The 12,332-nt window shown below is 40.8% G+C and overlaps 1 protein-coding gene and 1 long non-coding RNA gene across 3 annotated transcripts in view; one reads left to right on the top strand and one right to left on the bottom strand.

Moving 5' to 3' along the window:
- RAB8B (RAB8B, member RAS oncogene family) overlaps positions 1–229 on the bottom strand; it is a 76,350-nt gene extending 76,121 nt beyond the window's left edge. The window contains exon 1 of one of the 2 annotated variants that reach the window (XM_020968653.2): positions 68–229. In XM_020968653.2, coding sequence (XP_020824312.1) covers positions 68–191 — 124 coding nt within the window. In that variant the 5' untranslated portion in view covers positions 192–229. The remainder of the gene's footprint in view (positions 1–67) is intronic. The other variant, XM_020968652.2, reaches the window with a different exon arrangement.
- A 5,992-nt stretch (positions 230–6,221) lies between these two features.
- On the top strand, positions 6,222–10,741 carry LOC110195771 (uncharacterized). Its single transcript, XR_002321001.2, has 2 exons — positions 6,222–6,339; positions 10,473–10,741. It is a non-coding gene; the product is annotated as an uncharacterized LOC110195771 (long non-coding RNA).
- The last annotated feature ends 1,591 nt before the right edge of the window (positions 10,742–12,332 follow it).

Below are 12,332 nucleotides of genomic sequence, written 5' to 3'. Positions count from 1 at the left end.
TTCTAGTTGCTGTCCCCCCCTTCCCTCCCTCCCACCCATCCCTTCCCCAGCCCCTGCGGCCCCTCACCGATCGTGGAGATGAAGGTGGTGTTGAAAGCGTCCTCGGAGAAGCGGAATAGGAGGCAGGTCTTGCCCACCCCCGAGTCTCCGATCAGCAACAGCTTGAAGAGATAATCGTACGTCTTCGCCATCTTCTCGCTCTGTCCCTCTGACCGGGGAGGGAGCTGAGGGGATGGGGGGCGGAGGGCGGGGGTGTGGCCTCAGGGGGGCCGCTCGCCCCGCCCCAGCCCCTCCTCTGCCAGCCTGCGCGCCACGCCCCGCTCGGCCAATCCTGGGGGTCTTCGTCATCACCACCCGCGCCCCGGGGGCCCATGGGACTTGTAGTCCCTCCGTGATCTTCGGGCGTTCCCCAGCTCAGAGATGCGCAAGGTTTTGGCGTGAGTACTCTAAGCTGAGTAGGCTTCTGAAGACCTACTGCAGACGAAGGACCCGGGGATTTCTTTACCCGGGAGGGGACCTAAGGGAAGGGACTAAAATATTGTTAGCCTTGCCACCCGGGGAGAGAAATTGAATTTCTCTGTTTCTTTGTGTGTAAGACTTCTTTCATGTCGACCACCTCCGATCCTGGACGCCTCCTAATACAGAAGTTTACCCCAGAATTCTCAGGCCAGAAGTGGACCTACCCTGCGGGGCCGGTGGTCTTTAGCGTGGGGTCCTGCCGATTCTGCTGCCTGCAGAGTATCCGCTGTGTGCTTTAACACGGACAATATTATTCCCTGAATACCCTACCCTGCAGTTGTCTAGCACCACTTCTAGGCCCTTCTTCCAGCTGATAGTCAAAAATCTGCAAGTATATTAAACACCCACTGTGTGCTGGGCTCTGTACTAAGTGCTGGGGATATAAAGAGAGAAATGAAAACAGTCCCCAGACTCGAGAAGCTTACGTTCTGTAAGGGGAGGCAACATGAGGAAAGAGAGAGAGACAGAGAGATGCAAAATAAATTTTAAAAATTTTCCTGGGGTTGGGGGGAAGCAGTAGCAATGGAGGAGGAGGGGTGAGGGTCAGGAAAGGCTTCAAGTGCAAGTGGCACTTCACCTAAGTTTTCAATGAAACCCGGGATTCTAAGCAGTATTACATTCCAGCCATAAAGAGGGTAGATGGAACGTTGAGTGTGAAGAAAAAATAAGGCCAGTTTGACTGGACATTACTTGAAAGGGAATACACTTTAAGAAGCTTGGAAATATAGGTTGTGAACAGATTAAGAAGGACTTTAAAAGCCAAACAGAGGAGTTTGCATTTGATCTTAAAGGTAATAAGGAGCCACTGGAGTTTATTGAGCAGGAGAGTGACATTATCAGACTTATTATCAGACTTTAGGAAAATCACTTGGCAGCTGTTAGAAAGATGGATTGGACTGGGGAAAGGTGAGGTCCAGGCTAGAGGTGGTGTTGGCTTGAATTAGAATGATGGCTGGATAAGTGATAGTCTGATAGGAGTGATTCCCGAGAATGAAGATGATGACATTTTGCAAGTCATGCTGTGGTCTTCTCCCTTCATCTATTGCCCCCCCCCCCACTCCTACCCCTACCCCTTGGTCTCATCTTCCTTACCACTCCTATCCCATCATGCATTGCAAAGCATTGAATGAGTTTTACATTATTTACTATGTTAGACTGCGCTGCTGTTCTCTTTCATTCACGTGAATATCATAGCATAATTGTTCTTATTAGGTGAATGCCATATATTTTAGCATTTCATTAAGTTCAGTTGAATATTGTGTTACTGTCTTTATACTGCTCTCTAATTGGTTGATATGTTTCGCCACTGCTTCCAACTAGATCATAAGCCTCTTGTGAGTGTTATATATTAAGGTCAGAGTGCTCATTGCTGGATTTGGAGACCAAAAAAAGCTTAGATAGTTATAATAGCTCCTATTATGCTGAGTTTGCAAAACCCTTTATGTACATTTTCTCATTTGATCTTCACAGTAACCCAATGAAATTCCCACTTTATACATAAAGAAAGTAAGGCTGAGAAAGAGTAAATGATTTGCCTGAAGTCACACAGCTAATAAAAAGTTTGAATCAGAATTTAAATCCAGATCTTTCTGACTGTAAGTCCAGTGCTCTAGTGACCTGTGTGGCTTTAGGTAAGACATGTCACCTGTGTGGGTCTCAGTTTCTTCATCAGTAAAATGATGAAGTTGGACTAAATGATCTCTAAGATCCTTTCCAGCTCTTAGATTGGATCATTCTGTGATGGATATCATGTCCTATTTCTTCCCTCTCTCCCCCCTAGTCACAATCACAGGATGGTAGATAGAGCTGGCAAAGATCTTAGAAGTGATCTTATCTAATCTCATTTTGTAGGTGAAGCCTAAAGGTTAAGCAACCTTTAATTTTGATTATTCTGATGATCTCTTTTTTCAGAACTCCCATAGCCTCACTTCCTTGTGTTTATCCTGTTTCTCCCATTGTGATCTCCATCATGTTTTCCATCTCCCACTTATCTAGATTAGGAACCCGGCTCGTCCCTCTGGTTCCCCATAGTCACACAAGTAGGAAGTTACAGATCCAGGATTCAGAAATCCTCTAATTCCAAATCCAGTGTACCCTCTACAACACCACACTATCTTTGTAGGTACCCAATAAATACTTTTTGAATTGAATTTAATCTGGAAGTCTGCCCTATAGACCAAAGCACTTGATCATTTGCAAGGTAAGGTTGCATGGTAAAAAGTGCTGTTGTTATTCCTTTGATCACATGGTAGAATGCATTAAAAAGATGTCAGCCCACACTCTTGTCCCATGCAACTCTCTGTCCAGCCCTTTCACACAAAGCTTTCTTAAGGGGCTTAAGTTCAAATTCTGTAAGATTCCACAAGCAATTAGTGTCTGATTTTTAATGGACACATTTGCTACATTTGTATAGAAGTTCAAGAAGATGGATATTGATAACATGACAAGAAGGAATGAGCTGGCTCTGGCCCCCACCCAGCAGCAGCACACCAAGCTAGGAAGTACCAACATTAGATGGGACAGAAGAGAAAAATCCAAGAAATGAAAACAAATGCTGAATTATTTCAAAAACTCCCGTTACATAGCAGAATTCCCCCCGGAAATTTAGGGGATTTAAATTTTCTGATTCCTCTCCCTTTTATTATTATTGGGTTTTTTTTTACCTCCTTAACTCATTTCGTAACACATGAATGTTTTCTTTCATATAGAAAGAGGATGCTGCTGACCTTTAAGCTGTCTTTCCTGTAATGATGAGGTTTGTACTAAGTTATCTACTGCCTTTCTCAAGTCCTGATTAAAACAGATATTTGTAAGGATGGTGGCTGGGTTTGGGAAATTCAACTTAAGGCCATGAGCCACAGGTTTTGCTCACATTTGAATCCCAAAATGAGATTGAACCTATGACCTTGACCTTATTAGGACTACATCCTAACCAAGTGGACTAACTGAATCAGACACTAGAGTTGGTAGCAGCCTCTGGGCACTGTATGAATCAATGAACGTTAGTTGATGATGCAAATGCAGATTTCCCATCTGCATAATTTGTTAAAGAATCACTACTAGGGTCAACAGAGCCTACTGTCACAAGGTTAAAAATAAATTACTGCTCTATATTTTCTGTAAAAACCAGGTGTTCAAGAGGTCTTTTTGGGTTTTTTTAATAAAAAAATTAATAAGCATTTTTCCTCCCTCCTACCTTCCCCATCCTACTGAAAAAGAAAAAGAAAAAAAAGTTATAACAAATAAGCATAGATAAGCAAAATTAATTCCCATACTGGCCAAGTCCAAAAATGTGTCTCAAGATGTCTTTCTGGAGGACTCTGCTGCTTTAATCAGATGATTATCCTGTTTTCCAAAATCTCCACTGAACTTGATTCCATTCCTGTTTTAACTATTCATAGTCAGTGTTTCCTTCTTTTATTTAAAGCCTTTCTTGCTGTGATTTAAATGAGTTTTGAGTCTCCTAATCAATAGCAAATGCTTTCTGAATGTTTCCTAACTTCCTAGATGGAAAGTAGATGGCTTTAAAGAGCATGCTTTCTTTTCCTCAAATGGCATATTATTTATTTATCCATCTAAATGTTGTATCCCACAGTAGAATGTAAGCCCCTTGAAGTCAGGGACTGTTTTAGTTTGTTGTTCTATTCTCAGGGCTTACCACCATGCCCTGCACATAGTAGACCCTTATTAAATGCTTGTGGAATTGAATGCCTCATATAACATTTCATAAACTTAACGACAGTTAGTAGGTCAACTATAGCTTCCTTCTTTATAGGACAAATCATAGCATCATATTAAAATTTAATTTGTTGTTTTACCTAATTAAAATCCCTCTTAAAATATGTATAACAAAACCGGGTGCTGGATAAGAGCCTAACAGTATAGTGGGAAGATAGCTTTATAATTCATACATGTTCTATGCCTGATAACACATTTGCATATAATACTAACTTTCAAAATACCATAAAAGATTTTCCTTTGTTTACTGTGCTTTCAAAGGATAATAATAATAATACCTTCAAAAATCCAGTCTGTGCTCTAAATATTATTCTATTCTGGTGTCTACCTCGTTCTTCCAACTCCTTTATATTTGTGTATGTGTTTGGAGGAGATGGAAGATGATTCTAAGTAAATAATTCTTTTTTTATATCTATAACCATAGCTTCCTAATTGGTCTCCTTGCCTCTAATCTTTCCCTTCTTCAACCCATCCTCCACACAGCTACCAAAACAATCTTGCTAAAATAATCTGCAGCTCTAGAATTTTCAGAGGTTCCCTATTACCTCTAGAATAAAATGCAAACTTCTCTAGTTGGCATTAAAGCCCGAACAATCTGGCATCAGCCTACCTTTTTAAACTTATTTTACATTGCTCCCATTCATGTATTCTGTGGTCCAGCTAACTTGGCCCATTTGCTTTTCCCTGTATATGACATTCTATCTCCCTTTTCAAAATCCTTCTCAAAGTCTGTCTTCCATTCCGAGAATGAACATCCTTCTCACTTTTGCTTCTTAGAATCCCTAACTTCTTTCAAGACTTAGCTCAGGTGCTAACTACATGAGGCCTTTTTTGATCCATGCAGCTGTTAGTGCTTTCCCCATCCTGAAATTACTTTGTATGTATTTTTTTATGTTTACCATTTGGAGACCTACTGCAGTGCAGTAGGTAGAGAACTGTGCCTGAAATCAAGAAAACCTGAGTTGAAATGTGGCCTCAGACTCTTACTGTCAGTATGACCCTGGGCAAATCACTTATGTCTGTCTCAGATTCCTTAACTGTAAAATGGACATATAAATAGCGTCTACCTCCCGGAGTTGTCATAAGAATCAAAGGAGATAATATGTGTAAAGTTCCTAGAACCTGATAGGTTCGTAATAAATGCTTGTTCCCTCCCTACTCTCCTTATTTGTACACATTGTACCACTCTGAGCCTGCTCCCTGAGTAGAATGAAAGATTCTTAAGACAGGCACTGTTTCTTTTCTTTGTAGCTACAGCCTGGCATAAGGTTTTGAATTTGTTGAATTATTAATAATCACCGCTCTAATTTGTCAAAATCACTTTGAATTCCAAATCCTCTAAAACACTAGTTATCTTTAAGGACTTTGTCCCCATAAACATGCTATTTCCTTTATGTTTCTTCAACAGGATAATCTTCTAATGGTCAGTCATGAAGGGACAAATTATTTTTTGTGCTTCTTGAACCCAGAAGACAGAATTAAACATAATAAGTGGAAATTCCAAGAAGAAAATTTAGGTTTGCTGTAAGGAAAAAGTTCCTAACAGTTCTGGCTATCCAAAAGTGAAATGGGATACTTTGGGAAATAATAGGCTTCTCTTTAATAGACGTCTTTAAGTAAAGGCTAGTACTTCTTCTGTAGGTGTCGATTATTATTAGGTGGTCTTTGAGGTCCTTCCTCATTCTGAAATTCTATGATTCTGAGAGTAGAATGGGGAATTTCCAGTCTCACTTGTCCTGCCTTAGGGGTGAGGTAGCTGGGGAGAAAGTGGCTGTCTTAGATATTAGCCCTTCAAGGATTGACCCAAGGCTAGGCTCAGTGAAAGGAAAGGCAATATTCTTGGAAGCTGTAAATTTCTCATCTACAAAATCGGGCTAATAAAGTTTTCCTTACCTTGTGAGTAAAGTATTCTATAAACCTTAAAGTACTGTGCAATATATGAGTTATTATTACCCCCCAGGCATTCGTCATATGTGGCCTTTGTATCTCTGAAAGAGATGGGAGCTCAGCTAAGGAGCTATAACCTGTCTCACTGGAATATCAAAGAAGGTGGGAGTATTACATCCCAGCGGGATATAGCAGGTAAGGAATTTGCATTTTGTAATGAATCCCAGCATCTCCTATATTATTTCTAACTCTGATAATAGGGTTTCTGACAATAAAGTGTATTATTGGAATCTAGCCAATCCATTAACAGAGGTATTACTGATTATTAAATTCCAAATGAGTAGTATAGAGAATTCAGCCTTATGGGCTAGAATGGTTAAGAAAAGCTACATGGAGAAGGAAAGACTTGAGCTGATCCTTTAATCCATGGACAGGGTAACACATAGTTTTATAGCGATTTTTAGAGTATGTTTGAGATGGGCCACGTACCTTTAAATAGATTATAATACAGGAGGAGAATCTAGCTGCCACCTATATTACAACATGCCGAAACTGAAATCATCTTCCACTTAAACCTAAGCCTCCTAAATTCTCAATTTCTGTTGAAGGCATACCATCCTCCCAGTCACTCTCAAGCTTCAAACATTGGAGTCATTTTTTACACTTTTCTCTTCTTCACCCTCCATATCCCATCCATTTTCAAAGTCAGTTGATTCTATCTCTAGAATTTCTCTTAAATCTGTCCCTTTTTTCAGTTTCCATTGCTGCCACCTTACCTCAGACCTTTACGACTTTGCACCTCAAATACTACAGTAGCCTCCTACCCAGGCTCTCTGCCTCACACCCTTCTCTCTAACCAATCCTCCACATAGTTACCAAAATAATTTTCCCAATGCAAAAGAAATACCTTATCAGGCTACTACTCAAAAACTTCTATAGTTGTTTATTTTCCGTAGGATAAAAGGCAAAGTTCTTGCATTTATGACCCTTCAGAATATGACATACCCAATTTTGTGCCTTATTTCACATTATATCCCTATTAAAATAGTCATGGCAAGAGGTGATAACAGGGCTCAAAGGGGAGGGATATCTGTGTGAGTACAAAGAAAAGGGTGTGTATGAGAGATGATGTGAAAGTAAAAATGACAAGATTTAGCAATAGATTGGAGGACACTGAAGTTGCAGACCTATGATATAAAGTGGTATAATCTGATCTCATCCTGCCCTTTCTTGCCTCCATTATTTTTGATCGGCTAGCTCCCCATGACTGGAACCCACACTTCTCTGTCTGTTAAAATCTTTCTCTTCTTTTAAGTCCACTTCAAGTATGACTTCTTCCATGAAGGCTTCTCTGATCATCCTGCGTTCCCCTTAGCACTCTAACCCACTCAGCAAAAAGTTATATCTCTACGCTCAAATTTTTGTAGAGTAATTTGTCTAGAGGTGTCTCCTTTCTCCATATCTCCTTATCACATTCTACCTTGCATTATACTGATCTGAATAAATATAATGTGTATATATCATTTCCCCCACCCCTCTCTAAGTAACTTGTCAATCAATAATAACATTTAAAATTTTAATATTTACTCTAGCATTCTTTTTAAAAATTTTGAGTTCCAAATTCTCTCCCTCCCTCCAGCCCCACACTCCCCCATTGAGAAGGCAAGCAATATCAATTATACATGTGAAGTCATGCAGAACATTTCCATATTAGCCATTCAATGACTACTCGTTAAGTACCAAGCACTGAATTGGGTTTACAAAGAAAAGCAAAAAATAGCTTCTGCCCTCGAGGAGCATACATTCTATTGGGGGAGACAACATGCAAATAATTAAAAACATACAAGATATATGCAAAAGAAATGAAGATAATCTGAAAGGAGAAGACTTTGATAGCCCCAGGAATCAGGAAAAACTTCCTGCAGAATGTAGGATTTGGGATTGAAGGAAGCCAAAGAAACTAAGAGATGGATGTGAGGGGGCAGAGCTTTCCAAACAATGGGAACAAATAGTACAAAGGCATGGAGATTGGAGATTTCTTGTTCAAGAAATTGAAAGTAGGCTAGTGAGCTGGATTATAGAGTATGTAGGGAGTGGGAGTAAGGTGTAAGGAGACTGGAAAACCAGGAAGAGGCCAGCTTATAAAGGACTTTAAATGCTCATCAGAGGATGAGATATATCTGATCAAGCAGGTAACTGTGGTGACATGGTCAGACTTAGGGAAATTCCTTTGGTAGCTGTGTGGAGGATGAATTGGAGTGGGAAGAGAGTTGAAGTAGGGAGACCAATTAGAGGGGTATTGCAATAGTCCTGACAAGAAGTAATGAGTACTTAAAGGAGGAGGATGTTTGTGGGTAGAGAGAAGAGGATGTATATGGATGAGAGATGCTGTAAAAATAAAGTAGATTGACTACATGCATATCTGGATGACTTTGGGGATGGTGGTATCCTAGACTGTGATAGAGAAATTCAGAAGGGGAAGTTTTAGGGAAGGGGAATAGAATGAGTTCTGTTTTGGGGGTTGAATTTGAAATGCCTATGACCAAAATATCCAAAAGGCAGTTGATAATGCAGAAGTAGAGTTCAGGAAAGATCTAGGACCCTCTGCCTAAACATAGTAATTAGATCCATGAGAGTAGATGAGCTCTACAAACAATATAATGTAGAGCAAATGTAGATGATGTAGAACAAAAGAGAAAGGGATGAAGGACAGAGACTTGGGGACAATTCATGGTTAGTAGGCTTGACCTGGAGAAAGATCCAGCAAATAATACAAGAGAAGAGAGGGCAGTATCACAAGAACATAGAGAGGAGAGAGTATCCAGAAGAAGGGGTTCAGCTATATCAAATGTGACAGAGAGGTCAAGGAAAATCAGAATTAAGAAAAGGCATTAGATTTGACAATGAAAAGATAAGATCATTAATAACTTTAGAAAAGGCAGTTTCAGTGGAATGATGAGGTTGGAAGTCAGATTGCAGAGGGTTTAGAAGAAAATTAGAGCAGAAGTGAAAGCACTCATTGTAGATGGCTTTCTTTAGGAATTTAGCCAAGGTGAGGGGGGAGAGAAATGTGGCTATCATAGATGAATGGATCAAGGGAGGTTGGGGGGTTTTTTTGTTTCTTTTTTATAGATAGGGGAGATATGGAAATGTGTATAGGCAGCAGATAAGTAGGGAACCAGTAGATAGAAAGAAACTATAACTTCTCCGAGGATAGAAATTGTGTCATTTTTCATCTTTGGATTCCTAGCAACTAACATAGTTAGGTGTTTCTCCCCACTCTAATTCATCCTTTACACAAATGCCAAAATACTCTTCTTGAAATGCAGGTCTGGCCATGTCACTCCTGTCTTCTCTACTTCCTTTAAGAAAAAATACAGACTCACTAGCCTTGCATCTCGGCTTTAGTCAGCACTTTGAGCCTTATTTCACCTTAATCCCTTTTGTTAACTTGCCATTTAGCCCAACTAGACTACTTGTTGGTTTCCAAACCCAGTTTCCCTTTCCCACCTTCATGCATTAGAACAATTTACACAGAGGGAGAGTGATACATATATCACAGATGGGGAGTCAATTTTTAGGCATTTGTTTTGTTTTATCAGCTTGTGCTAATATTACACTTATAACAATGGCCTTGAAAAGAAGTATTTTTCACAAGTTATCAGGGAAATCTTCCTGGAAGTAATGGATATTGTTGGTGTATGACAAAGTCTGAGGGGCCGAGGAGTTGGAGGAGCTAGCCACAGTTTGAACACCTTCCTAACCAAAAATTCTATGCTCAGTTCATTGAGAGATTTACTTTCTTTCTAAATATGTCTCCAATGAAAATTAAAATTCGTTTCCCAGGCTGTCATCTTACTTATATATGTGATAAAGTAGGTTTTACCAGCACAAGTTTAAAAAGCTCATTTGGAAATCAGTCATTTGGAACTAAGAATAGGTTTTCCAATAGAAATTATGTTATACGTGGTGATTAGGTGTATAGGTCAGGTCACAAATGTTTATTTAGCCCATGGCGTATCTGCCAGAGATTTGAGATTCAGCTTCTTTACCTGTAAAATGGGGTCATACAGTCATAGGACCGGAGATCTAGAGGTGAAATGGACCTTAAAGGTCACCCTGTTGAATTGCCTCATTTAACAGAAGAGAAAAGTACAGCCCGGAGAGGCCAAAGTGACTTACCCAACAGAAAGGGAATGGAAAAAAAGGGAATAAAGAACCTAGTATGTGCCAGGAACTGGGCAAAGTGTTTCTTTAACAAATATTACTTCATTTAATTTTCATAATAACCCTTCATGATAGGTGCTATTATTATCCTTATTTTACAGGTGAAGAAACTGGAGCAGACAGCGGTTAAGTGACTTGCCCAGGGTTACACGGCCAGTAAGTGTCTAAGGCCAAATCTGAACACAGGTCTTTCTGACTCATTCCATCCACTGTACCGCTAGCTACTGCCTTAATATACAAGTGGTAAGTAGCAGAGTTAAGATTTGAACCCAAGCCCTCTGACTCCAAATCTAGGACACTGGACCTGCTTTATAAGCCTTCCACAAGGATCAAATAAGGTGATGCATATAAAGTACTTTGAAAGCCTCTATGTTCATTATTATCATTGGAGCATCTGAGTGCCACCCTCTCCCTCCCTACTGACTCACAGGTGGATTAGTCCCCCAAAGAGGGCTCGTTGTTGTTGTTGTTGAGTTGTGAGTGCATGCGTGTGTGGAGGCTCAACTCACACCGCCAAAGCGGGAGGCCACTGGGTTCTGATGATGGCATCACGCTGAGCTCGTCTCATTGGCTCTGCCAGACAGCACTGGCGCACTCAGAGCTTCCACAAGATTCTGGGCCTGTGGCAGCGACGAGTTCCCTTGGGCCCAGCTTTTGGCTTCAGTGGAAGTTCTTGGCCATGGTGTCATTTATTCTTCGTGAGAAGAATGGGCTCTGCCGTGCTGTTGCAGTTTAAATCCCTAAGCTTAATTTATAATTCTTGTAATAAAAGCAACAGCCTTTGCCTCAACCATAAGACCAACAAAACCCTCCCTTAAAAAAAATAAACTGAGCTTTTCTTTCTCTCCTTCCCTCCCTCCCTCCCTCTTTCCCTCCCACTCCTTTTTCCTTTCTTTGCTCCTTTCTTCCTTCTTTTCTTTTTTCCTTCCTTCCTTCCCTCTCTCCCTCTTTCCCCCTCCCTTCTTTCCTTCTTTTCCTCCTTCCCACCCTCTCTTCTTCCCCCCTTCCTTCACCCTTCTTCCCTCCTTCCCTTCCTCTTTCCTTTCTTCCCATCCTCTCTTCTTCCTTCTTTCCCTCTTTCCTTCCTTCCCTTCTTTCTTCCTTCCCTCTTCCCTTTTTCCTTCCTTCCTTTCTTCCTTCCTTCCTCCCTCTCTTTCTTCTCTTCCTCCTTTCCTTTCTCCCTCCCTCCCTCCTTCCTTCTTTCTTTTTCTTCTCTTCCTTCCAATATTTTAATAGTAGTGGTGGCGGTGGTGGTAGTAGTAGTAGTAGCAGCAGCAGCAGCAGCAGCAGCAGCAGCAGCAGCAGCAGCAGCAGCAGTAGTAGTAGTAGTAGTAGTAGTAGTAGTAGTAGTAGTAGTAGTAGTAGTAGTAAAAGACTTTCCTGGTCTAGTCTTCCCGGACAAGGCAAGGAAGCATCCCCAGGTGAACTGAATAACCCCACCAATGTGTACTTGGGGAGGCTTGAAGGAATTTCAAAGATAATTGGAAAGAAATTGGGGTGCTTTGTCAGGCTTCTCACTGTGTCTCAACCTTTTTTCAGTGACCAATACCAGCTCAGAGATAAGAGTAAAATGTTTTCCTAACTCCCAAGTGACCTAGAGATGGGCAGGAACTACAAAGCAAGTAAGAGCCTCCAGAGTCAAGGTGCCCCTATCTGGCGCTATATTTGAACTACAAATGAAGTAGAACATAAGACAAGGAAATTCTTGTGCTTTTCCCCTTGCAGTACCAGTGAGGGGTTTATAAAAGAGAAGAATTTTTCCACTGAAAAGAAAAAAAGCTAGCAACACCAGAGGTACAAAACTCCTTTGTGGGTCACACTGTTGTCCGTGAGTTTTACTTATTTTCTTTGACTTGGAGCAGGCTCTGAGACAGAGAACAAAGAGCAATATGGACACATCTTTTAGATGTGTATTAGAAAAATACAGGAGTGTCGTGGGATGTGGCACTAACATCACCTAA

The sequence above is a fragment of the Phascolarctos cinereus genome, unplaced genomic scaffold (genome assembly GCF_003287225.1).
Source record: "Phascolarctos cinereus isolate Bilbo 61053 unplaced genomic scaffold, phaCin_HiC Scaffold_3;HRSCAF=262, whole genome shotgun sequence".
NCBI lineage: Eukaryota > Metazoa > Chordata > Mammalia > Diprotodontia > Phascolarctidae > Phascolarctos > Phascolarctos cinereus.
Note: the sequence above shows the minus strand (reverse complement) of the source record. Positions and strands in the feature narration are given on the sequence as shown.